The sequence below is a fragment of the Oncorhynchus masou genome, chromosome 10, assembly GCF_036934945.1.
Source record: "Oncorhynchus masou masou isolate Uvic2021 chromosome 10, UVic_Omas_1.1, whole genome shotgun sequence".
Lineage (NCBI taxonomy): Eukaryota > Metazoa > Chordata > Actinopteri > Salmoniformes > Salmonidae > Oncorhynchus > Oncorhynchus masou.
The window spans coordinates 29,036,455-29,063,714 of NC_088221.1; the positions used below are offsets into that span (position 1 = coordinate 29,036,455).

At 43.5% G+C, this 27,260-nt stretch overlaps 2 protein-coding genes across 2 annotated transcripts; both read left to right on the top strand.

Moving 5' to 3' along the window:
* On the top strand, positions 1–7,499 carry ccdc93 (coiled-coil domain containing 93). The gene is made up of 22 exons (XM_064976531.1): positions 1–212; positions 380–493; positions 651–745; positions 843–954; positions 1,050–1,148; positions 1,293–1,349; positions 1,486–1,586; positions 2,014–2,050; positions 2,292–2,393; positions 2,503–2,553; positions 2,745–2,831; positions 2,958–3,074; positions 3,205–3,341; positions 3,461–3,542; positions 5,149–5,223; positions 5,315–5,386; positions 5,536–5,644; positions 6,035–6,117; positions 6,224–6,261; positions 6,376–6,460; positions 6,614–6,727; positions 6,898–7,499. The coding sequence occupies exons 1-22, from the start codon at positions 90–92 to the stop codon at positions 6,952–6,954; spliced, it is 1,947 nt and encodes a 648-aa protein (XP_064832603.1). The 5' UTR covers positions 1–89; the 3' UTR covers positions 6,955–7,499.
* Positions 7,500–7,659: 160 nt separating this feature from the next.
* Positions 7,660–26,363, top strand: LOC135547482 (zinc finger protein 654-like). Its single transcript, XM_064976532.1, has 13 exons — positions 7,660–7,800; positions 8,680–8,825; positions 8,977–9,058; positions 9,149–9,284; positions 9,389–9,591; positions 9,711–9,847; positions 18,214–18,355; positions 18,458–18,739; positions 18,994–20,226; positions 20,334–21,103; positions 21,309–21,716; positions 24,198–25,150; positions 25,600–26,363. Exons 1-13 carry the CDS (start codon positions 7,678–7,680, stop codon positions 25,602–25,604), a joined length of 4,620 nt encoding a protein of 1,539 aa, XP_064832604.1. The 5' UTR covers positions 7,660–7,677; the 3' UTR covers positions 25,605–26,363.
* The last annotated feature ends 897 nt before the right edge of the window (positions 26,364–27,260 follow it).

Below are 27,260 nucleotides of genomic sequence, written 5' to 3' on the forward strand. Positions count from 1 at the left end.
GTGGCCGTGGTACAGTCGATATTTAGCTGAGTTTACCCTACTTGTATTGAAATCGTAAACACAATTTCTCACGGAATGACCAAAGTCATATGCTTTCGTCATGTGACTACACATCACACCAGTCCAACATGGCGGCTACGTCTGTTTTCCAGAGAGTGAGAACAGGGTCGAAAATAGGAGCTCAATATGATCAAGAAGGAAATCTTATTCAGGTAACATAATTTAATATTACGCTGTAGTCTTTCGTTTTTCCAAATATGGTGCGGTTTGTGCCTTTATAACAATACAACATTGCAAGGTTAACATGGCTGGGTTTGCCAGTTAGCTAGCTCACCGTTTGCTATATACACCAACTGATGTTAGCAACTTTGGCTTATAGGTTGAAACACGGGAGGACGAGGAGCAGAGTGTCAAGCTTGCAGAAATCCTGGAACTTCTGCTTGCTGCTGGATACTTTAGAGCCCGAATCAAAGGACTGGGACCTTTTGATAAGGTGAGTACTAACAACTTACGTAGGGGTGGCCAAGGCCAACCCTCCTCCTTGTTAGCTGCAGACTCCTTTCGATTCCCGGTATATCATCTCCTTGCTACCCTGTAGATGACACATCCATATTTCTTCATCCACTTCCCTGAACCATATATTGTAATAGGTGGTTGGAGGGATGACATGGTGCATCACAACATGTAACTTCGACATTGACGTGGATCTACTGTTCCAGGAAAATTCAACTATTGGACAGAAAATGTAAGTAGTTCACAGCCAACATTATTGTGTTTACTGTTAGTGATGTTGCTGGACCGTTGTGAACTGATGTATATTGACCTTGTGTTTCTCATTGCAGAGCTCTCACAGAGAAAATAGTGTCTGTTCTGCCCAAAATGAAGTGCCCTCACCGCCTGGAGCCCCATCAGATCCAAGGGCTGGATTTCATCCATATATTTCCAGTGATACAGGTGTGCATTCCTAGACAATAGAGTTTTGTAGTAGAGTACTGCACTTAGTTTGTGATCTCATGTCTGATTCATTGCCTGTGTTGTATGTTCTTCAGTGGCTGGTGAAGAGAGCCATAGAGACGAGGGAGGAGATGGGAGACTATGTGAGGGCCTACTCTGTCTCTCAGTTCCAGAAGACACACAGCTTTCCTGAGGTGAGCACTGTTATTGTAGGGTGGCTCCATAGCAGGGCTATTAAACTCCAGTGCTACTCATAACATTTCTAAGTGCAACGTTCTGAACGTTTCGCTGAATGAACCTGTCTTATGCACCCTGTCTGTATTGGCCCTCCATCCTAGGATGAAGACTTCCTGCAGAGAAAGGAGAAGGCTGTGAAAGCAGTCCTAGATGTATTGGTTAGTGACTCGCTGACACTTAATTTCTGGGTCACATTATCCCATGTCCCTTCACAATACAGGCCCCCCTTGTTATAGTATAAAAACATTAAAATCACATATACAGCATTTGTTTTTCTCCAATTGGTATTGACAGGAAGTGTATAAACCTCAGAGGAAGTACAAGAGACAGGTTGAAGCAGGAGAGCTGCTGGATGAAGAGTCCAGGGTTCACTCCACCTTGCTGGAGTATGGAAGGTAGGCTGCCTCTCTGCCTCACTCTTTCTTTCTTGCTCTCTTTCTCCGTATTCAGTTCTTCATATCCAACTTTCTCCACAGTTCATGTCATTTTCACATTGATTATCAGAAGCAATGTGATCTCATCCCATTTGACAATTGTGTTCCTTCCATTTTCCTATCCTTTTCCTCCTTATCATCCATCCTTGTATTAGAATGTCAGATTACCTTCTGTAAGTATGTAAAAGGATTCGTTCACTGCAGGGAGTGCTTTTCACATGAATGCTTGTTATGTGTGTTTGAATACAGAAGAGTACAAAACTCTTAAAATAAGCATGTAGTCTGTGTGTGTGTGTGCGCATGCATGCATGTGTTAATGTGTTCCTTATAATGTACCAGTATCTTAACAGTGATTTAATATAAGCACCTAATTTCTCCTTGATTTTAGACGATATGGATTCAGCAAGCAGACAAAACAGGACAAGGTGAGCCTCATTGAAATCACATCAAGTTACAAAAATGTCTTTCAGAATTATAGAATTATATGAATTGAAAGCCTAACACTACAGCCTTCTACAGAAAGATAGATACAGGGACAGTAGGTTGATCATTTTGTCCATTATTACAAGGATGGAGACTGGTGGATTATAGGTGTTCTGTCAACTGTAGCTGTTGTAGAAAGTGAAACCTTCATAATGAAAGATGGTTACCCCCTGTTCCTTACAGACAGAGGACCGGAAAGCCTCGTTGACCCCGGGCTCTCAGGCCACGCCTCAAGGGATGACAGAGGTGTCGCAGGAGGAGGAGGACCTGCAGGCAGCAGAGGAGGTGAGGTCACTTCCCGCGTGTATCGCTCTAAACCTAACCAAAGCCACATGTCCAATACTTCATGAATGCATCTCTCTGTATGATGATGTCCTGTCATATTTCCTCTCAGATGCGCATCAAAACACTGATGACCAGCATGGCTGCCATGGCGACTGAGGAGGTAGGCACGACTTTAGTTCTTCTCTTTGCCTGCGCCTTTACTGTGTGGTTGATTTGTGTCAACCATTGCAGCGCCAAGGGTTGTGGTTTAAATTCCCATTCAGGCCACCCATAATCACGTATGACTAATAAGTCTCTTTGGATAAAACGTCTGCTTTATGCCATGTATTATTGCATTGTGTTTGCCTGCAGGGGAGGCTAACAGCTAGCACCGTGGGCCAGATAGTTGGGCTACAGTCTGAGGAGATTAAACAGATAGCATCTGAGTACGCTGAGAAGGTAAACGACTCTCACATCAGGGCTCACTTAAATGGTTAACTGCAATCAACAAGTTTCTGACATATTTTAAAGGATAAGTCAATGCCACATTGTGTAGTTAATTTGTTCCCACACACGCATTTCCAGCAGTCAGAGTTGTCTACAGAGGATCGTCCAGAGCGGTACGGGCCAGTCCAGCAACACCGAAGGATGGTGACCTCTCTAAACAAACAGATCCAACAGAAAACCAAGCAGTTGGAGGAGGTGAGGACTGGACTCTGAACTTTACTGTACTTTATTGTGAAATAGCCATTTATTTCTCTAATGGAAGGATACAATGCTCTTTCTTTTAGTGACAGAAGTAAATAAAAGTATGTATTTTGTGTATTTTCAGCTACAAGCCAAGCGCTTGGAGGTAAAATCAGGGTGTGAGCAGGCTAAGAGCAAACTGATGGAGGCCACAGAGCAGACAGAGAGACTGGAGAAAGAGCTGAGTGCCCTGGAAGAGGCTGAGGGCCAGGCTGATACTGGGTGAGTACTGCACATGCAGACCAACCATAGGGCGTTCATTCAGCGGTTGTTAGTATAGAAAAACCCTGAAATGATAAATGTGCTTTGGACATTTCTCCTCCTCCCTGTGTGTACCACAGTTTGTTGGAGAAGCTGAGGGCTCTGGTAGGCATGAATGAGAACCTAAAGCACCAGGAGCAGGAATTCCGAACACACTGTAGAGTGAGTCTGCACACTTTCCCTAATACGTCATAATAGTCCATATGACTTGTTAGACATAGTTCATAGATGGACAGTTGAAGTCGGAAGTTTACATACACTTAGGTTGGAGTCATGAAAACTCGTTTTTCCAATACTCCACAAATTTCTTGTTAACAAACTATAGTTTTGGCAAGTCTGTGCCTTTTTAAACAGCTTGGAAAATTCCAGAAAATGATGTCATGGCTTTAGAAGCTTCTGATAGGCTAATTGACATCATTTGAATCAATTGGAGGTGTACCTGTGGATGTATTTCAAGGCCTACCTTCAAACTCAGTGCCTCTTTGCTTGACGTCAAGGGAAAATCAAAAGAAATCAGCCAAGACCTCAGAAAACAAATTGTAGACCTCCACAAGTTTGGTTCATCCTTGGGAGCAATTTCCAAACGCCTGAAGATAAAACGTTCATCTGTACAAACAATAGTATTCAAGTATAAACAACATGGGACCACGCAGCCGTCATACCGCTCAGGAAGGAGACGCGATCTGTCTCCTAGAGATGAACGTACTTTGATGCAAAAAGTGCAACTCAATCCCAGAACAACCGCAAAGGACCTTGTGAAGATGCTGGAGGAAACAGGTACAAAAGTATTGATATCCACAGTAAAACGAATCCTATATTGACACAACCTGAAAGGCCACTCAGCAAGGAAGAAACCACTGCTCCAAAACTGCCATAAAAAAATCCAGACTATGGTTTGCAACTGCACATGAGGACAAAGATCTATTTTGTCCCCATCGTACAAAAATAGAACTGTTTGGCCATAATGGCCATCATTATGTTTGGAGGAAAAAGGGGGAAGCTTGCAAGTCGAAGAACACCATCCCAACTGTGAAGCACAGGGTTGGCAGCATCATGTTGTGGGGGTGCTTTGCTGCAGGAGGGACTGGTGCACTTCACAAAATAGATGGCACCATGAGGAAGGAAAATTATGTTGATATATTGAAGCAACATCAAGACATCAGTCAGGAAGTCAAAGCTTGGTTGCAAATGGGTCTTCCAAATGGATAGCATTCTTCCAAAGTTGTGGCAAAATGGTTTAAGGAAACAAAGCCACGGTATTGGAGTGGCCATCACAAAGCCCTGACCTCAATCCCATAAAAATATGTGTGGGCAAAACTGAAAAGACGTGTGTGAGTAAGGAGGCCTACAAACCTGACTCAGTTACACCAGCTCTGTCAGGAGGAATGGCCCAAAATTCACCCAACTTATTGTGGAAGGCTACCATAAACATTTGACCCAAGTTAAACAATTTTAAGGCAGTGCTACCAAATACCGAGTTTATGTAAACTTCTGACCCACTGAGAATGTGATGAAAGAAATCAAAGCTGAAGTAAATCATTCTGTCTACTATTATTCTGACGTTTTAAATTCTTAAAATAAAGTGGTGATCCTAACTGACCTAAGACGGGGAATTTTACTAGGATTAAATGTCAGGAATTGTGAAAACTGAGTTTAAATGTATTTGGCTAAGGTGTATGTAAACTTCCGACTTCAACTGTATTTGATATATTTCACTAATTTCCTGGTAAGAGCACCACAACTAATATGGAGTGCTATTTGATTCCAGGAGGAGATGGTTCGCCTGCAGCAGAACATTGAGAACCTGAAGATTGAGTCAGGAGATGATACGGAGGATGAGAAGGTAGCACACTGGCCCTGAGAGGAGCCCTCCCAAGACCAGCTAACTCTTCTTTGTCTATGTAACTCTCTCTCTCTCTCTCTGTGTGTCTCAGGAGAGGAGTCAGCTAATAGAAAAGCAGTACAACACAGACAAAGAGAAGCTACAGAAAATCAGACTATTGATGGTAAAATCTCCAACACACACTGCTGGAGCAGGATTAATTCATGCTTATTCCGCTTGAATTGAGTTAGGAATTTTGTTTGGATCATGCAAATAGTGGTCCTCTTACCACTTCCATTATTTGCTCATGACCTGAGGTCTACTCTCTGATAGGCTCGTAGGAACCGTGAGATCGCCGTCCTGCAGAGGAAGATAGATGAGGTGCCGAGCAGGGCAGAACTGACCCAGTATCAGAAAAGGTTTATTGAGCTCTATGGCCAAGGTGGGTGTCTTAGTCTCATCCTCTGCCTACTCCCTGCCTACTCCCCTTCATCTATAAGAGACCATAGCTTTCACCTGGATTCACGGTGAAAGTGTTTAAATGGTGCAGTATTTAGCAATAATAAATAAGTCTAGTAGCAGCAGTCATGATGTGTATGTACCATGAATGTATATGTGTGGTTGCATGTGTGCTAAGGGGCAGAGAATCAGTGCAGGTGGTCAGTCCAGTTCAAGGGTTCAGCAGTCTGATGGCTTGTGAATAGAAACTGTCTCTGTGCCTGTTGGTTCGAGACCCGTCTGCCTTGCGGTAAGGGAGTGAACAGTCTGTAGCTGGGGTGTGTGGATTCCTGAATGATGCTGTGTTAATAACGTTTGCTTTTTTGTCCTTTAGTTTCAGCAACACATAAAGAGACCAAGCAGTTCTTCACCTTGTATAACACATTAGATGACAAGAAGGTTTACCTGGAGAAGGAGGTAAGAGAAGAGGGCAAAATGTCTCAATCAATTTCATAGAGCCATTGCAGTTGAAATCAGCGGTTTACTCATCATAGTCATCCTCTGTCTTGATCTGTTTCTTTAGGTGAACTTGCTGAATTCCATCCATGACAACTTCCAACAGTAAGTATTGTCACAATTAAACCTCTCTAAACCTATCATGTATTTGGTATTATGGGTAATACCAATCCAGCAGATTTACTTCCTGTCCAAGCTGTGGTTTTCTGTCTTGCTCAGGGCAATGGCATCTTCGGGGGCCAAGGAACAGTTCTTGAGACAGATGGAGCAGATAGTCGAGGGAATCAAACAAAGCCGCATCAAGGTAACCATCTATTATTATCTTTACTGCGTAATGACAGCTTTCACTTAGCATGCCAGGTGCTCACCCCCTGGCCCTAGTGACACATAAATTAGACAGCGATGTGGAAGTGGAAAAATTTAAGCAGAGCATATTGGTAATGTGATGTGTGTACAGATGGAGAAGAAGAAGCAGGAGAACAAGATGAGGAGAGACCAGCTGAACGATGAGTACCTCGAGCTGCTGGATAAACAGAGGCTCTACTTCAAAACTGTCAAGGACTTCAAAGAGGTGAGGCCTGAGAGAAAAGTGTTCTGGGTCTGTACAGTAAAACATAGGAACTAGTTAACTGTTTTATGAATGTATTTTATTGTAGTCTCCCAGAGCTGAATATTGTTTTCTAAACTGTTAAAGAAGAGAATCACTGAGGTTGTTTACTGATACAATACTCTTTCTTACAGGAGTGCCGGAAGAATGAAATGCTGCTATCCAAGCTGAGAACTAAGGGTGCTTCGTAACTCAAATAATCTCTTATTGTTTATAAAAACTCATCTCAAAACAAATCTCATCAGTCAATGACTTTGTCTTGCTGTCCGACTATGTATTCTCCTATTGGAGGTCATCATTGTTTTGTCTTATTCTGCCTATTGTATTGTGCTTTGTGATTCCATGTTTATTTGCAGCATGTGGTTAGGGATGTCACTCGTGGCAGGGCAGAGGGATTCTTGAGAGAAGGACATTAACTGCACTGTGACGTGAGGAATGTTCGCTCTACTTATGTGCAATTTGGCACTAACGTGCAGGGCTATCTGTACAGTTGTATTCATTAGCTTTCTCAGATGTTGATTAGAGTGTAACAGTGCAGAATGAGGCATGGTTGACACTGTTACTAAACTACAGCATTTCAAATTAATAAATGCTTATGCAGAAATATGGTTCACGTTTATGCTGACAATTTTTTTCAATCAAAATCAAATGTTTTACCCGTGTCTTATTCTCTGTCTATCCTTTCCAACAGTTTACTATCAAGTTGGCACTTAATAAAATAAACTATGCACAGTCAGTAAGATTTCCTGCTTTTCAATTCTTGATGATTTCAGAAGCTACATTTAAAATGCCTTATGATCTTAATACAACGTGATGTAGCTTTAATCCAATCAAAATCCAGGATATGAGTTGTTGTAGTAAACCAATGTACCCGCTAGTTGGCTCTTTGATAGGCGCAAGGTGAACAAGCCAGTATGGCGGAGGAGGAAAGTGATTTGGAAACAGACAGACTAGAATTGAAACTGGAGACTTTGTACATATACTCTAACGACAACTGTTCAGTACAAAGCAAAGAATATTGCTCTGAGTTTTGTAAGGTAAGCTAAACCAAGGCAATTTCTGGTTTTATCTGGGAGAGAGGCAAGGAATAGTGTGCTTCCGCCAAGCTAACGTTAGCTAGCTAGTTAGCCAGTTGCTCATCAGTACAAAGCAAGGCACAGTAGCCCAGCTAACTAACTTCAGTAGCTAAAGTAATTATCTAACTTAATAGCTAAAAGATACATATAATAGCTAGCATTAATAACAAATTCAGTCAACCCACGCCGGCCTATAGTTACTATTTTATTTAGCTAACTTAACTAGCTAACTTTAGCTTGCTAACGTTCCTATTTCAATGTGAAGTTGCAAGCTACTATAGTTAACTAGAATTACTAGCTAGCATGCAAATGCAAAACTGTTTGCCTATTAGTGTGAAGTAACCTTAGTCCACCGATTGTGTCTACTAGATAACAAACTGGAATAAATTATAACTAAGGCTCTAAACGTTTTTCCTCTCTAGCATGCTAAACCAGTGTTTACATTTAGCCAGTTGGCTAATGATAGGCTAGCTAGTGAAGCTGTCGCATTGAATATAATAACGTATACTTGTTTGCAAAGAGCGCTAACGAGTTAGCAAGTTGTGTTTGGCACTCAAGAGGGCCGGTTAAAATCTGCAACTATCTAACTAGCGACAAACAATGAACCCCAATTCCAGCTAGCTACCATATAACGTTCAACGACACTTCACCGAAGCGTTCCTGTGACATTTGGCTTCAAATTCAGATAGCTAGCCAGCAGCCACACAGGTCTGCACCGATCTCTACAATGCCGCACCTGGAAAAAGGTTGATCATATCACTATTCAGGAACCACATCAAAAATAATCTGGACAGGAATTTGTACCTGAATCACACCCCCTGTATCTGTCTCCCTGTCTAGCTAGTGGAGGAGCATACAGAGAGATGGCAGGTGCCGCTGCCCCAGCTGAAGGTGCTGCGGACAGCTCTTACCTGCTTCACCAGAGCCACTGCTGCCTACCCCGATGACTGTCAGCATGTCAGTTATGCTCTCAGCAGTCTGGCCTTGTAAGCACTTATTTATATGGTTCTTACACTTTCATGTAGACTCAAACTGTGCTGTGTTGACTTGGATATTTATTTTCTACATTGTACAATCCTTCATGACTTGTCTCTAAAATCGAGCTGAACTGGCCCAATGCATATGTCACGTTTTCAGGAGCTTCTTTGAGCTGATGCTGTTCTTTGGTAAAGAGGAGTGCCAGGAGGCCCCCTTGAAGGACATACTAGCCTCTTTTCAGGTGAGGCCAACCGTGATGTAGCATATTTGTTCATACAGAGTGAAACCATGCTGATCATGTGGTGTAACATGAGACTCATCTCCTCTGTAGGCCTGCCACCGCCGCCTGCTGAGACACAGGAACGTCTACCTGCTACAGGTGAGGCAGGTGATCAAAGATGGCGGCCCCTGGGAGAGACCCACTCTGCAGGCCATCCTGAAAGACACAGTCCTCACACAGACAGAAGGTACCTTCACTACTTTTTTTTAGCTTGTGAGTTCTCTATGCATTTCTTATTCTCTCTCATCTCCTCTACTCTGCTCTCACTTTCCCTCGCTCTCCCCGGTACAGTGGAGAAGTATCTGAGCTCGGAGAAGCCAGTGTTCTTTGAGCTGCGTGTGCGATACCTGCAGGCCTGTGAGCGCGTGCAGGAGGCCATGGCCCTGGCTAAGAGTTGTCTGGAGCACCCAGAGGTGGGGAGGCACCTGTTCTTCCACCAGGCCTACCTCACCTGCCTGTACAAGGCCTCGCTGCATGAACACCTGCTCAAGGAGGTACAGTCACTACCTAGAACTACCTTTCACTCGGTATCTTCAGACAGACTCTAATCAGAGTGGACTGAAAGACAATAAATATAATCGGAGGGGATTCATGGTTGTGTTTCCTCCCTCAGGTGGCTGAGATAGATGGCAGAGACGCAGTAGAGATAATCTGTAACGCAGAGAGCCAGGAGAAAGAAGAGCTGCTGCTGTCTCTTTGCAAAGCCTTCCTCAGTCAACAGCTCAACAACGGAGACATGTACTACATCTGGTCAGTAACACTGTGATATATATGTACTACATCTGGTCATTAACACTATGTACTACATCTGGTCATTAACACTATGTACTACATCTGGTCATTAACACTATGTACTACATCTGGGCATTAACACTGTGTTATATATATATATATATAACTGCTCAAAAAAATAAAGGGAACACTTAAACAACACAATGTAACTCCAAGTCAATCACACTTCTGTGAAATCAAACTGTCCACTTAGGAAGCAACACTGATTGACAATACATTTCACATGCTGTTGTGCAAATGGAATAGACAACAGGTGGAAATTATAGGCAATTAGCAATAAAGGAGTGGTTCTGCAGGTGATAACCACAAACCACTTCTCAGTTCCTATGCTTCCTGGCTGATTTTCTTGGTCACTTTTGAATGCTGGCGGTGCTTTCACTCTAGTGGTAGCATGAGACGGAGACTACAACCCACACAAGTGACTCAGGTAGTGCAGATCATCCAGGATGGCACATCAATGCGAGCTGTGGCAAGAAGGTCTGCTGTGTCTGTCAGCGTAGTGCCCAGAGCATGGAGGCGCTACCAGGAGACAGGCCAGTACATCAGGAGACGTGGAGGAGGCCGTAGGAGGGCAACAACCCAGCAGCAGGACCGCTACCTCTGCCTTTGTGCAAGGAGGAGCAGGAGGAGCACTGCCAGAGCCCTGCAAAATGACCTCCAGCAGGCCACAAATGTGCATGTGTCTGCTCAAACGGTCAGAAACAGACTCCGTGAGGGTGGTATGAGGGCCCGACATCCACAGGTGGGGGTTGTGCTTACAGCCCAATACCGTGCAGGACGTGTGGCATTTGCCAGAGAACACCAAGATTGGCAAATTCGCCACTGGCGCCCTGTGCTCTTCACAGATGAAAGCAGGTTCACACTGATCACATGTGACAGTTTGGAGACGATGTGGAGAACGTTCTGCTGCCTGCAACATCCTCCAGCATGACTGGTTTGGCGGTGGGTCAGTCATGGTGTGGGGTGGCATTTCTTTGGGGGGCCGCACAGCCCTCCATGTGCTTGCCAGAGGTAGCCTGACTGCCATTAGGTACCGGGATGAGATCCTAAGACCCCTTGTGAGACCATATGCTGGTGTGGTTGGCCCTGGGTACCTCCTAATGCAAGACAATGCTAAACCTCATGTTGCTGGAGTGTGTCAGCAGTTCCTGCAAGAGGAAGGCATCGATGCTATGGACTGGCCTCTACATGCTTCCCCAGACCTGAATCCAATTGAGCACATCTGGGACATCATGTCTCGCTCCATCCACCAACGCCACGTTGCACCACAGACTGTCCAGGAGTTGGCGGATGCTTTAGTCCAGGTCTGGGAGGAGAGCCCTCAGGAGACTATCCGCCACCTCATCAGGAGCACGCCCAGGCTTTGTAGGGAGGTCATACAGGCACGTGGAGGCCACACACACTATTGAGACTCATTTTGACTTGTTTTAAGGACATTACATCAAAGTTGGATCAGTCTGTAGTGTGGTTTTTCACTTTAATTTTGAGTGTGACTCCAAATCCAGACCTCCATGGGTTGATAAATTTGATTTCCATTGATAATTTTCGTGTGATTTTGTTGTCAGCACATTCAACTATGTAAAGAAAAAAGTATTTAAAAAGAATATTTCATTCATTCAGATCTAGGATGTGTTATTTTGTGTTCCCTTTATGTACTACATCTGGTCATTAACACTGTGATATAAATACTACATGAAAGACATCTGGTCATTAACACTGATACACAGTGGGGAGAACAAGTGTTTGATACACTGCCGATTTTGCAGGTTTTCCTACATACAAAGCATGTAGAGGTCTGTATTTTTTTTATCATAGGTGCACTTCAACTGTGAGAGACGGAATCTAAAACAAAAATCCAGAAAATCACATTGTATGATTTTTAAGTAGTTATTTTGCATTTTATTGCATGACATAACTATTTAATACATCAAAAAAGCAGAACTTAATATTTGGTACAGAAACCTTTTTGCAATTACTGAGATCATACATTTCCTGTAGTTCTTGACCAAGTTTACACACACTGCAGAAGTGATTTTGGCCCACTCCTCCATACAGACCTTCTCCAGATCCTTCAGGTTTCGGGGCTGTCGCTGGGCAATGCGGACTTTCAGCCCCCTCCATAGATATTCTATTGGGTTCAGGTCTGGTGACTGGCTAGGCCACTCCAGGACCTTGAGATGCTTCTTACGGAGCCACTCCTTAGTTGACCTGGCTGTGTGTTTTGGGTCGTTGTCATGCTGGAAGACCCAGCCAAGACCCATCTTCAATGCTCTTACTGAGGGAAGGAGGTTGTTGGCCAAGATCTCGCGATACATGGCCCGATCCATCCTCCCCTCAATACGGTGCAGTCGTCCGGTCCCCTTTGCAGAAAAGCATCCCCAAAGAATGATGTTTCCACCTCCGTGCTTCACGGTTGGGATGGTGTTCTTGTGGTTGTACTCATCCGTCTTCTTCCTCCAAACACGGCGAGTGGAGTTTAGACCAAAAAGCTCTATTTTTGTCTCATCAGACCACATGACCTTCTCCCATTCCTCCTCTGGATCATCCAGATGGTCATTGGCGAACTTCAGACAGGCCTGGACATGCGCTGGATTGAGCAGGGGGACCTTGCGTGTGCTGCAGGATTTTAATCCATGACGGCGTAGTGTGTTACTAATGGTTTTCTTTGAGACTGTGGTCCCAGCGCACTTCAGGTCATTGACCAGGTCCTGCCGTATAGTTCTGGGCTGATCCCTCACCTTCCTCATCCTTCCTCATGATCATTGATGCCCCACGAGGAGAGATCTTGCATGGAGCCCCAGACCGAGGGTGATTGACCGTCATCTTGAACTTCTTCCATTTTCTAATAATTGCGCCAACAGTTGTTGCCTTCTCACCAAGCTGCTTGCCGAATGTCCTGTAGCCCATCCCAGCCTTGTGCAGGTCTACAATTGTATCCCTGATGTCCTTACACAGCTCTCTGGTCTTGACCATTGTGGAGAGGTTGGAGTCTGTTTGAGTGTGTGGACAGGTGTCTTTTATACAGGTAACGAATTCAAACAGGTGCAGTTAATACAAGTAATGAGTGGAGAACAGGAGGGTTTCTTAAATAAAAACGAACAGGTCTGTGAGAGCCGGAATTCTTACTGGTTGGTAGGTGATCAAATACCTATGTCATGCAATAGAATGCAAATTAATTACTTAAAAATCATAATGTGATTTTCTGGATTTTTGTTTTAGATTCTGTCTCTCACAGTTGAAGTGTACCTATGATAAAAATTACAGACCTCTACATGCTTTGTAAGTAGGAAAACCTGCAACTACATCTGGTCAGTAACACTGATATATACAGTGGGGCAAAAAAGTATTTAGTCAGCCACCAATTGTGCAAGTTCTCCCACTTAAAAAGATGAGAGGCCTGTAATTTTCATCATAGGTACACTTCAACTATGACAGACAAAATGAGAGAAATAATCCAGAAAATCACATTGTAGGATTTTTAATGAATTTATTTGCAAATTTTGGTGGAAAATAAGTATTTGGTCAATAACAAAAGTTTATCTCAATACTTTCTTATATACCCTTTGTTGGCAATGACAGAGGTCAAACGTTTTCTGTAAGTCTTCACAAGGTTTTCACACACTGTTGCTGGTATTTTTGCCCATTCCTCCATGCGGATCTCCTCTAGAGCAGTGATGTTTTGGGGCTATTGCTGGGCAACACGGACTTTCAACTCCCTCCAAAGATTTTCTATGGGGTTGAGATCTGGAGACTGGCTAGGCCACTCCAGGACCTTGAAATGCTTTTTACGAAGCCTCTCCATTGTTGCCCGGGTGGTGTGTTTGGGATCATTGTCATGCTGAAAGACTCAGCCACATTTCATCTTCAATGCCCTTGCTGATGGAAGGAGGTTTTCACTCAATCTCACGATACATGGCCCCATTCATTCTTTCCTTTAAACGGATCAGTTGTCCTGGTCCCTTTGCAGAAAAACAGCCCCAAAGCATGATGTTTCCACCCCCATGCTTCACAGTAGTTATGGTGTTCTTTGGATGCAACTCAGCATTCTTTGTCCTCCAAACACGACAAGTTGAGTTTTTACCAAAAAGTTATATTTTGGTTTCATCTGACCATATGACATTCTCCCAATCTTCTTCTGGATCACCCAAATGCTCTCTAGCAAACTTCAGACGGGCCTGGACATGAACTGGATTAAGCAGGGGGACATGTCTGGCACTGCAGGATTTGAGTCCCTGGCGGCGTAGTGTGTTACTGATGATAGGCTTTGTTACTTTGGTCCCAGCTCTCTGCAGGTCATTCACTAGGTCCCCCCGTGTGGTTCTGGGATTTTTGCTCACCGTTCTCGTGATCATTTTGACCCCACGGGGTGAGATCTTGCGTGGAGCCCCAGATCGAGGGAGATTATCAGTGGTTTTGTATGTCTTCCATTTCCTAATAATTGCTCCCACAGTTGATTTCTTCAAACCAAGCTGCTTTGGTCTTAGCCATAGTGGAGTTTGGAGTGTGACTGTTTGAGGTTGTGGAAAGGTGTCTTTTATACTGATAACAAGTTCAAACAGGTGCCATTAATACAGTTAACGAGTGGAGGACAGAGGAGCCTCTTAAAGAAGTTATTACAGGTCTGTGAGAGCCGGAAATCTTGCTTGTTTGTAGGTGACCAAATACTTATTTCCCACCATAATTTGCAAATAAATTCATTAAAAATCCTACAATGTGATTTTCTGGATTTTTTTTTTCCTTCTCATTTCGTCTGTCATAGTTGAAGTGTACCTATGATGAAAATTACAGGCCTCTCATCTTTTTAAGTGGGAGAACTTGCACAATTGGTGGCTGACTAACTACTTTTTTTTGCCCCACTGTATGTTATATCTGGTCATTAACACTGTGATATATAATACATTTTTTAAATTTTTATTTTATTTATCCAGGTAGGCAAGTTGAGAACAAGTTCTCATTTACAATTGCGACCTGGCCAAGATAAAGCAAAGTAGTTCGACACATACAACGACACAGAGTTACACATGGAGCAAAACAAACATACAGTCAATAATGCAGTATAAACAAGTCTATATACGATGTGAGCAAATGAGGTGAGATAAGGGAGGTCAAGGCAAAAAAAAGGCCATGGTGGCAAAGTAAATACAATATAGCAAGTAAAACACTGGAATGGTAGATTTGCAGTGGAAGAATGTGCAAAGTAGAGATAGAAATAATGGGGTGCAAAGGAACAAAATAACTAAATTAAATACAGTATCGAAAGAGGTAGTTGTTTGGGCTAAAATATAGGTGAGCTATGTACAGGTGCAGTAATCTGTGAGCTGCTCTGACAGTTGGTGCTTAAAGCTAGTGAGGGAGATAAGTGTTTCCAGTTTCAGAGATTTCTGTAGTTCGTTCCAGTCATTGGCAGCAGAGAACTGGAAGGAGAGGCGGCCAAAGAAAGAATTGGTTTTGGGGGTGACCAGTGAGGTATACCTGCTGGAGCGCATGCTACAGGTGGGTGATGCTATGGTGACCAGCGAGCTGAGATAAGGGGGGACTTTACCTAGCAGGGTCTTGTAGATGACATGGAGCCATTGGGTTTGGCGAGGAGTATGAAGCGAGGGCCAGCCAACGAGAGTGTACAGGTCGCAATGGTGGGTAGTATATGGGGCTTTGGTGACAAAACGGATTGCACTGTGATAGACTGCATCCAATTTGTTGAGTAGGGTATTGGAGGCTATTTTGTAAATGACATCGCCAAAGTCGAGGATTGGTAGGATGGTCAGTTTTACAAGGGTATGTTTGGCAGCATGAGTGAAGGATGCTTTGTTGCGAAATAGGAAGCCAATTCTAGATTTAACTTTGGATTGGAGATATTTGATATGGGTCTGGAAGGAGAGTTTACAGTCTAACCAGACACCTAAGTATTTGTAGTTGTCCACGTATTCTAAATCAGAGCCGTCCACAGTAGTGATGTTGGACAGGCGGGTAGGTGCGGGTAGCGATCAGTTGAAGAGCATGCATTTAGTTTTACTTGTATTTAAGAGCAATTGGAAGCCACGGAAGGAGAGTTGTATGGCATTGAAGCTTGCCCGGAGGGTTGTTAACACAGTGTCCAAAGAAGGGCCAGAAGTATACAGAATGGTGTCGTCTGCGTAGAGGTGGATCAGAGACTCACCAGCAGTAAGAGCAACCTCATTGATGTATACAGAGAAGAGAGTCGGTCCAAGAATTGAACCCTGTGGCACCCCCATAGAGACTGCCAGAGGTCCGGACAGCAGACCCTCCGATTTGACACACTGAACTCTATCAGAGAAGTAGTTGGTGAACCAGGCGAGGCAATCATTTGAGAAACCAAGGCTGTCGAGTCTGCCGATGAGGATGTGGTGATTGACAGAGTCGAAAGCCTTGGCCAGATCAATGAACACGGCTGCACAGTAATGTTTCTTATCGATGGCGGTTAAGATATCGTTTAGGACCTTGAGTGTGGCTGAGGTGCACCCATGACCAGCTCTGAAACCAGATTGCATAGCAGAGAAGGTATGGTGAGATTCAAAATCGTTGGTAATCTGTTTGTTGACTTGGCTTTCGAAGACCTTAGAAAGGCATGGTAGGTCTGTAGCAGTTTGGGTCAAGAGTGTCCCCCCCTTTTGAAGATGGGGATGACCGCAGCTGCTTTCCAATCTTTGGGGATCTCAGACGACACGAAAGAGAGGTTGAACAGGCTTGTAATAGGGGTGGCAACAATTTCTGCAGATAATTTTAGAAAGAAAGGGTCCAAAAGGGTAAAGGGTACATGTACTACATCTGGTCATTAACACGGTGATATATATATATACTACATGTACTACATCTGGTCATTAACACTGAGATATATATATATATACTACATGTACCACATCTGGTCATTAACACTGAGATATATATACTACATGTACTACATCTGGTCATTAACACTGAGATATATATATATACTACATGTACCACATCTGGTCATTAACACTGAGATATATATACTACATGTACTACATCTGGTCATTAACACTGTGATATATATATATATATACTACATGTGCTACATCTGGTCATTAACACTGTGATATATATATACTACATGTACTACATCTGGTCATTAACACTGTGATATATATACTACATGTACTACATCTGGTCATTAACACTGTGATATATATACTGCATGTACTACATCTGGTCATTAACGCTGATATATATATATATATATATATATACTACATGTGCTAAATCTGGTCATTAACACTGATATATATATATATATATATATATATATATATACTACATGTGCTAAATCTGGTCATTAACACTGATATATATACATATATATACTACATGTGCTACATCTGGTCATTAACACTGTGATATATATACTACATCTGGTCATTAACACTGTGATATATATACTACATGTACTACATCTGGTCATTAACACTGTGATATATATACTGCATGTACTACATCTGGTCATTAATGCTGATATATATATATACTACATGTACTACATCTGGTCATTAACGCTGATATATATATATACTACATGTACTACATCTGGTCATTAACACTGTGATATATATACTACATGTACTACATCTGGTCATTAACACTGTGAAAATTATACTGCACGTGCTACATCTGGTCATTAACACTGTGATATATATACTGCATGTGCTAAATCTGGTCATTAACACTGATATATATACTACATGTGCTACATCTGGTCATTAACACTGTGATATATATACTACATGTACTACATCTGGTCATTAACACTGTGATATATATATACTACATGTACTACATCTGGTCATTAACACTGATATATATATATACTACATGTGCTAAATCTGGTCATTAACACTGATATATATATATATATATATATATATATATATATATATATATACTACATGTGCTAAATCTGGTCATTAACACTGATATATATACATATATATACTACATGTGCTACATCTGGTCATTAACACTGTGATATATATACTACATGTACTACATCTGGTCATTAACACTGTGATATATATACTGCATGTGCTACATCTGGTCATTAACACTGTGATATATATACTACATGTACTACATCTGGTCATTAACACTGTGATATATATATACTACATGTGCTAAATCTTGTCATTAACACTGATATATATATACTACATGTGCTAAATCTTGTCATTAACACTGATATATATATATATATATACTACATGTACTACATCTGGTCAAAGCTCACCACTTTAAACAGGGATCCATGATGAAACAGTATGGTAACATAATATAATGTTGCGCTGATACAGGGATCTGGTGTTCCTGTGGAGCAGACTGCACCTCAGGGCCCATCCCGCTAAGCAGGGCTTCCTGTCTGAGTGTCACCAGCTGATGCTCTCCGCCATCAACGCCAGAGCCATCTTCCCCTTCATCAAAGTCATCACAGCAGAGGTGGGTGTATAGCCAACCACCATCAAGTTTACCTTGATTTAGAAACTTTGTTCTGTCATTTACACAATTCAATGTAACACATTGTTCTCATTTCTTTGCCAGATGGGTAGTGAGGGAGTGCCGCTATGTGTGGAGCTGTGTACTGCAGCATTGCAGACAGACCTCCAGTCTGACCCTGTGACGCGCAGCCTGTTGTGTAAGACCATCGCCTTCCTGCTCCCCCGCGACCTGGAGGTGTGTCGCCTCTGTGCCCTGCTGGTGTTCTGTCTGGAGCGCAGTGTGGAGGCTTACAAGACCGTGTATCTGCTCTACACACACCCAGACGAGGAGCCACACCCCCTCCACACTCCTGTCAAAACCAACATACGCTTCTATATCTTACAGGTCAGAGAGGCACCGGGTAGCTTGGAAATATGATGCCAAAGAATTTTGCTCAATTGCTAAATACGGCATCTAGAAAATACAGTAGATTATTGAAACCTATACTCTGTCATAAAAAATACTTTTCTCTCTTGTCGAAATGACATAACGATAGACTGTTGTCCTGTGTTTTGACCTGGCTTTGAATTTCCTCATTGAGGATGCATCTATTAATAATGTTATGTCTGTAACTGAAACTGTGCCTACCCCTGGTCCAGGTGCTGAAGGAAGGGCTGTTCTTCGACCCAGAGTTCTGGAACCTCCTGACCCTGAGAACCCACTGTCTGGAGCTTATGACTGACAAAGCCATGAGGGAGGCTCTTAATGAGGTGAAGGAGGAAGAGGATTTGGAGCAGGTAGAAGAGGAGTGGATACCAAGTTACTGGATGGAGGAGGAGACATGCAGGATACACACAGACACCTCCCACCTCCAACCACACACTAACACAGCACTGGAGAACTCTGAGACTGCAGGGCAGGAGCATGAGGAGGGAGAGTATGGAGATGCTCCTGGGTCACAGACCGAAGACTTCCTAGTGAGGAGGAAGAGAAGGTGTAGGTCTGATGTTGACTATGCTGATGACCCAGACATTAAGTACTCCCTCAGACACAGTCCCAGTTCTGGAAGCTCCACCAAGCTACCGGCCAATCGGGAGAGGGAATACCTGGCCAGACACGTGAAGAACAAGATCCTGAAGAGACGTGGCAGGAAACCAAGATGGCTGCTCCTGGAGATGACCAGACAGACAGAGAATGTGTCCCCGGGGAGAAAAAGGGCGAGAGGGAAGGGAAGGGAGGGAATGAGAGAGAGAGGTGAGGGTAAAAGAGAGAAATGGGAAAGAGGTGAATGTAAGAGTGAGAGATGGGAGAGGGGAAAGGGGAGAAGAAAGCGAGGCGAAGGAGACGAGGGTAAAAAAGTGAGGAGGCAGGGAAGGGAAGGTAAGAGACCTTACCGCAGAACTATACGTGGTATGGAGCTGTCCTTCCCTGAAAATGAAGTGCCTGTGGACCAGGAGGTGGTACAGAATTGTATAGAACCCAGTATTAGTGTTGCACTGCAGCACATTGACGCAGAGAACTATGTCAACATGGGACTGCCTAATGGCCTACATGGTGAGAGACCGTTTGAGTATGAACCAGAGACAGAAATAGAGCTTTCAGAAGTAGAGCCTTCAGACACAAATCCTTTAGACTTAAAACCTTCAGTAGTAGAGCTTTCTGTTGTAGAGCCTTCTGTTGCTGAGCCTTCAGAAGTGAAGGTTTTCGAAGGTCCCAGTGAGCAGACCGACCCAGAGCTGGACGGCCCAGCCTTGGACATGGAGGAGTGTCCACTAACACTGTTCCACATCTATGCCAAATCCTCTAAAGGGACAGATGCTAAGGAATTACAACCTTTGACGGAAGGTAGTGATGTCACAGCGTTGGAGGCGGGACCGGACTCAAACACTCAGGTTAGTGTTATGAGGCAACGTTGTTTTGAGAAATTAATAATTGATGATAATCTACTGCAACTGTCCTATGAATATCACCTGTTAACAGCTTGTTTCTCCAACTCCAGGGTGAAGACATAAAGCCAGGCAAGGCTCCTGTCCGCTCCAAACACCTGCGCTTCCACTGCAACCACTGCCAGAAGCTCTTCAAGGGAGGCAACGTGGTGAGACACACCCTGGCCCACCTGAAGCTGAGGAAGACTAGGCTCAGCTGTGTCTTCTGTGGCAAACACTTCCAACGATACAACCGTGCCAAGGAACACGTTCTAGAGCACGTAGAGGAACTGAGAACCACCACGCTCAATAATAAGATCAAACCTGCTGTCAATGGAGATGCAGAACTGTCGGAGAACGTTAATCAAGCTTCGGAGAACGAGACTAAACCCACTGAGAATGTGACTGAGCCCCCTGCTCCGACGGATCAGCCTTCCAAACCCAAACGTGTTAAAGCCAAGCCAGTGGTCAGCAAGCAGAGTAGAATCATTCAGAACCTGAGAAACCTGATCAGAAAGACTCAGAAGTGGAAAACGAACACGGACAACCAGGTGTCAGTGGAAGTGAAGGATGAACAGGTGACTGTGAAGGATAAGGTGGTGATTGTGAAAGAGGTGGTGCCTGGGGAGGAGACTGAGGGAGGAGAGAAGAATGAGTGTGAAGGACGAGAGCAGGAGGGGAAGCAGAAGCAGTACCACCTGTGTCCTGCGGAGGGCTGTGACAGCATCTTTATGAAGATAGGCCCATCGCTGCTGAGACACGCAGTCAACTACCACATGGAGGATGCAGCTGTCCTGGAGAAGACCTTCCAGTGGGGGAAGGGGAAGTGCCAGATCTGCCAGAGGTAAGAAGGGTCTTTCCCCACATATTATTTTCCAAGTCAGGTGCGAAGGCACTCTGAACAACATGTCGGCCCCACCTAGACCAAAATTGTCAATTGGAACCAATAATAACTCTTAAGGTGGGCTGCAACTGATCTCGGTGGGGGCGGGGGTTCTTATCATACAATGGTGTCATTTTATGTCTCCATATTTTTTGTTGTGCCCCAGGCACCTGCTGGTGTTCGAGCACTACAGAGACCACATGAAGCTCCACGATGCTCCTCTGAAACAGGCGTGCCTCCACATGAGCTGTGGCCAGTGCTTCAAGACCTCCCAGGAGCTCAAAGACCACATGGACACCCACCAGCCACTCCGCGCCCCCTGTGGGTACTCCGGCTGTAGGGAAATCTTCTTTACCCTCCCCTCTCTGCACGGCCACGAGTGGAGACACTACACCCAGCCCCAGTCTAAAGATGAGCTGGAGCAGGGCGCTACCAAAGATCTGAGCCCTGAGGGCGAGGCCTCCTGGAAACAGAGGGTGAAGAGCCATAATGTGACAGTGCACGGGTGGAGGGAAACGCCTATTCCCAAATCCAGGCGCTCTGATCCTCACATGAAGTGCATTTACTGTAACAGGTAAAAGAGTGAGACTCTCTACACCACTGTCAAATGATTTTTATCACAGCAACATTTCAACAATGAGGTCTTCATCATGCTCGGCCTGAGACATGACTTGCAGAAGCAAGTGAGAACACCCAATTTTTACTGCTCTCCAGTATTAGGCTTCATCTGTGTCTGGGGAACTAGCCCATAGATGGTTTAGCCGGTAAATTAAATACCCCCCTATGGTCGATGGTCGGAAATCTAATTAACATAATAACAAAATCCCCAGAAAAATCTGTCAGTTTAAGATAGAGATTTCTGCATCTCAAGCCACCGCAACCTCCTATATAACACTTCTGCATCTGTGGAGGAAGGTGATAGGGCTAGTGCTGTGTTTGTCAGACCATGAGACAACCCGAAAATAGGTCTTTTCACAAAATTGTCTGTCGTGTCTGAACGGTTTGGCCTACAAACTATAATGACCCCGCTATGATGAGACTCACTAAGGTGTTCTCCGTTTTGCTTTACGACACCCACAAGCGTCTTGGGACTCGTCTGAAGTCGGTACATCCATTCTGCCAACTTCTGTCTGTAGCGTCCGAACAGTTTGGGCTACACACTAATACGACCCCTCTGTGTAAAGGTGAGACTTTCACAAACACATACAGTACCAGTCAAACGTTTGGACACACCAGTTTTTCTTAATTGTTTACTATTTTCTACATTGTAGAATAATAGCAAAGACATCGAAACTATGAAATAAAAAATGGAATCATGTAGTAACCAAAAAAAGTAGCCACCCTTTGCCTTGATGACAGCTTTGCACACGCTTGGCATTCTCTTAATCAGCTTCTCTTAACTTCATGAGGTAGTCACCTGGAATGCTTTATTAAACTTTATTAAAAATTAATTTGTGGAATTTCTTTCCTCAATGCGTTTGAGCCAATCAGTTATCTTGTGACAAGGAAGGGGTGGTATACAGAAGATAGCCCTATTTCGTAAAAGATCAAGTCCATATTATGGCAAGAACAGCTAAAATAATCAAAGTGAAACGACAGTTCATCATTACTTTAGGATATGAATGTCAGTCAATCCAGAAAATGTCCAGAACTTTGAAAGTTTCAAGTGCAGTCGAAAAACCATCAAGCGCTATAATGAAACTGGCTCTCGTGAGGACCACCGCAGGAAAGGAAGACCCAGAGTTACCTCTGCTGCAGAAGATAAGTACATTGGAGTTAACTGCACTTGACTTTATTTGGATTGCAGTCCAAATAAATGCTTCGCAGAGTTCAAGTAACAGATCTCAACATCAACTGTTCAGAGGCGACTGTGCAAATTAGGCATTCATGGTTGAATTGCTGCAAAGAAACCGCAACAATAAGAAGAGAATTGCTTGCGCCAAGAAACACGAGCAGTAGACATTAGACCAGTGGAAATCTGTCCTTTGGTCTGGAGTCCAAATTAGAGATTTTTGGTTCCAACCTCCGTGTCTTTGAGACACAGTGTAGGTGAACGGATTCCCACCGTGAAGAATGGTGGAGGTGGTGGGGGGATATTTAACCAGGCAAGTCCGTTAAGAACAAATTCTTATTTACAATGACTGCCAAACCCTAAACAGGACGATGCTGGGCCAATTGTGCAGCGCCGTATGGGACTCCCAATGACAGCCGGATGTGATAGAGCCCGGGATTGAACCAGGGTCTGTAGTGACACCTCTAGTACTGAGATGCAGTGCCTTAGACCGCTGCGCCACTCGGGAGCTTCAAGGAAAGTGATGGAGTGCTGCATCAGATGACCTGGGCTCCTCAATCACCTGACCTCAATCCAATTGAGATGAGTTGGACCACAGAGTGAAGGAAAAGCAGCCAACAAGTGATCAGCATTTGTGGGAACTCCTTCAAGAATGTTGGCTAAGCATTCCTCGTGAACCTGGTTGAGAGCATGCCTAGAGTGTGCAAAGGGTGGCTACTTTGAAGGATAAAAAATATTTGATTCCATATGTATTATTTCATAGTTTTAATGTCTTCAGTATTAATCTACAATGTAGAAAACAGTAAAAAATAAAGAGAACCTTGAATGAGTAGGTGTCCAAACTTTTGACTGGTACTGTACATGTGGGTTGTTTTGATCTCGGACACCCACAGGCCTCACAAGACTCGTCTGAAGGTCCCCCGGTACCAGTCAAATTATTTTTATTTTTTTGTTTGGGGTGGGGGACGACGACTGTTGTTTCATGTAGTGCATCTGTTATTCAATGCGTTTGTATGGGATAATAGCAGTATAACCAAATAAACATTTGCATAAAATAATGAAAAAACATTGTTGTGGGGATACTTCAAGGAGTTTTACAATTCTAAATCAGATAGCAAAATTATCCTTGGTTCGACCTTGTTTAAACAATTCCATATAGCTAAGTAGTACACACCCCACCCCCTGCTCAGTTTAGACAGAGCTTAGAGTCTTATCGGTTAAGGCCTGGTTGTTGCTTATGTCCATATCTTTTTTTTCTTCCAGGTACCTGTGGAACTACCAGCACTTCCTAGACCACATGAAGATCCATGATGATCCTCTAAAACAAGTGTGTCTCCATCAGAACTGTGGCCGGCGCTTTTCCAGAACCCACCTGCTCTGGGAGCACATGGAGACCCACCGGCCTCTCCAGGCCCTCTGTGGGTACTCCGGCTGTAGGCTGATCTTCTCACGCCTCCCCTCTCTCCATGACCACGAGTGGAGGCACTACACTCAGGGCCAGCCTAAAGATGAGCCGACAGAGGAGCAGAGCGCTACCAAAGAGGGGCAGACTCTGGAATCAAACCCCAACAGTAAAAACAATGACGGCCCTGTGGCGACTCCAGGCACTGGTGCTGTCACCAGACCTCCCAGTGACTGCACACACAAACTAATCAACGGCCATGATGGAGAGGACAAGAAAGACCAAGCCCCTGAGACATATGTTCCTGCCACCACTACCACCTTCCCCACACAACCCCATCCCAGTCTTGTCCAAAACCTCACTGAGCCAACGACCATGAGGGATGTGGACAATATTGTGACTTTGACTCAGGTGATGCTTTGCGGAGAGGAACCAGTTATTGCGGAGCATAAGACCTTCAAACCAGAGGATCCTTCCTACTTACCCCTGGCCAAAGCCCCCCTCATCCGCCCGCCCCCCTCTACATACCTGACCGAGGCAGCCCTCAGCATGCGCAAGCGCAGGAAACCCAACGAGGTCACTTCCTGTGTGGCTGGCAAGAAGAATAAGGCTACAGTAAAGAGGCGTGTGGTGGGGAAGAAGAATGCGTTGCAGAAGGAGGTGGCGGCTGAGAAGGAGGTAGAGGATGATAGCCCCCCTCAAAGACAGCGCTGCTCCAAGTGTTTCTCCTCTTTCCCTAGTCCAGAGGAACTGAAGAGACACCTCTCCCAAAACACCTGCTCCTCCCTCTTCAACTTTGACTCTGATGATGACAGTAAGTAGCACACATCTTATTCACAGAATTTGTGGAGAAATTAAAATAAAAAAATGTATTTTTTGTAGGTATGTTAAAGCTTTACTCAGAAATGAAGGGAATTAGGTGGAGGGAAATTAAAGAAATTAGGTGGGGAGACAGGCAAGTGGAGAAAGTGTGAAAGGGGGGTGCAGGGATTGAACCCTGGTCTCCGGTGTGAGCTTGCACATGTGTTGCATGTGCCAGGGAGTGTTACCACTGCATCACGGTTTTGCACATGAAATCTAAATTCTTACAACAGAATATTGAAAGGGAGAGTTTTGAAACGGCATCAACTTGGTCAACAAACATTTCCACCTATTTGTAGCAGCTGCTTATATAAATAGCATTTGCATAGTGATGTGACACATTTTGTTTGTAAAGCAACTATTTGTTTATGCAAATGTTTATTTAAATATTTTCCTTTCCAGGTTAGTGGTAAAGAGGAATGGGAGTGAAATGATCTTCATGATGTTCAGAAAAATGTTTTGTTGGTGTTCGAGCACTACAGAGACCACACGACACTCCAGGATGCTCCTCTCAGAAAACAGGTGGAGACACTTGTCTATCTGTACTCTCTGAACTGGGCCTAACACAGGCACTGTTAGCACCCAGTCGGCTCTGAGAGCTGTAGGGCCAGTGTCATGGCACACTATAATACTGGCAGCCGGTCACTAAAAATACAACACAACTCTGGAGTAAGTGTTATTACCACAATACACTGTACATAGGTCTAGACCGAGCAGTATTGCATTTGTCATTGACACAACTTTGTTTCAACAAGTCTTATTTGCTTTAAAATCATAGTATGAAGATTCACACTAGGTTACTAATAGTGTTTCAAAAGTACTTCTAATTATGTTCTGTTTGGCATACATTTTTGTTCAGTATTTTAACAGACTTTTTCTAATGACAAAAGACATGGTTTCACAATGTATTAGAAATTGGTAATCTATGCATTTGATGACAAATATTTTGTAAAAGAGCATCAAAATGAATTTGAGAATAAAAATCACTGAAGAACCCATAATGTGATAAACGATGTGCACTTACCTGCATTCGTCGTTTATTTATATGTACGAATGTTGATATATTTATTAGGTTTGTACTTAATGTAAATATCCTTCTCAATTCAACTCTATTTTTCTTAAAGAAAAATGTATGACTTGTTTTCAATAAACAATTTACAGTATGAACCAAAGAAGTGGTTAACTGCTGGTTATTTACTAACAAGTTAATACTATCTGGGTCAATAAGGGAGAGAATAACAACCAGTGAACTATAAGAAATTACTTATTTATCTTTTAAATGATTGCTTTAGTTTTTGTTCATAGTTCGATCCAGGCAAAAGCCATGACACTGTTGATCTCTACAGGTTTGCATCATAAATTATTTTCTGACAAGTGCAAAGACATGAGTTGAGTTTAGGAAAGTGGAGTAGTGAGAGTAGACGGAGCTCTCCTTTTAGGGACTGCTCCTGAGGTCAAGCTCATTGCAGATGCATGAAACACCACTAAAGCATTGTCCATTACTGCTTCTGGAGCTACTGTAATCAAGGTCTTGTTAAGAAGCTCCAACAGATATGGCAGGGCTAGAAAAAAAGCTAGTAGTATGGAGTACTAGTAGCTGTGCCACAACAGGCCCTGTGGTTAGGAGTAGTTGAAATAGGAGAGCTAGCTATAGATGTGGCCAGGGTCTGAAATTCTCTCTCAGGGTTAGAAACAAATTGGCTAGAGAACAGGGTCCTATCATACCCTAACTACAGGCTTCATGATCAGAGCATACAGTAATACATGCATCAAACAAACTAACACATTCCAGTCATTGTAACATGTATTTCAGTGAGTGAATGAGACACTAAAAGTAGTAACGCCTAGTAAAACTTAAACAGTATCTAGGGTTGGCTTTGACCAGTTGAGTTATTCCTCTCACTAAAGACTGTTTCACGAGAGGTACAGCAAGTCTCTCACAGACAGAAACCCAACAAACAAAGCCAAATATGGGAGATGGAGCAAATGTTTACGCTACATCAGCATTTGACATAAAAATAGTACACTACTCTCTACAGGTCTATGAATGGTACAGACAGTAC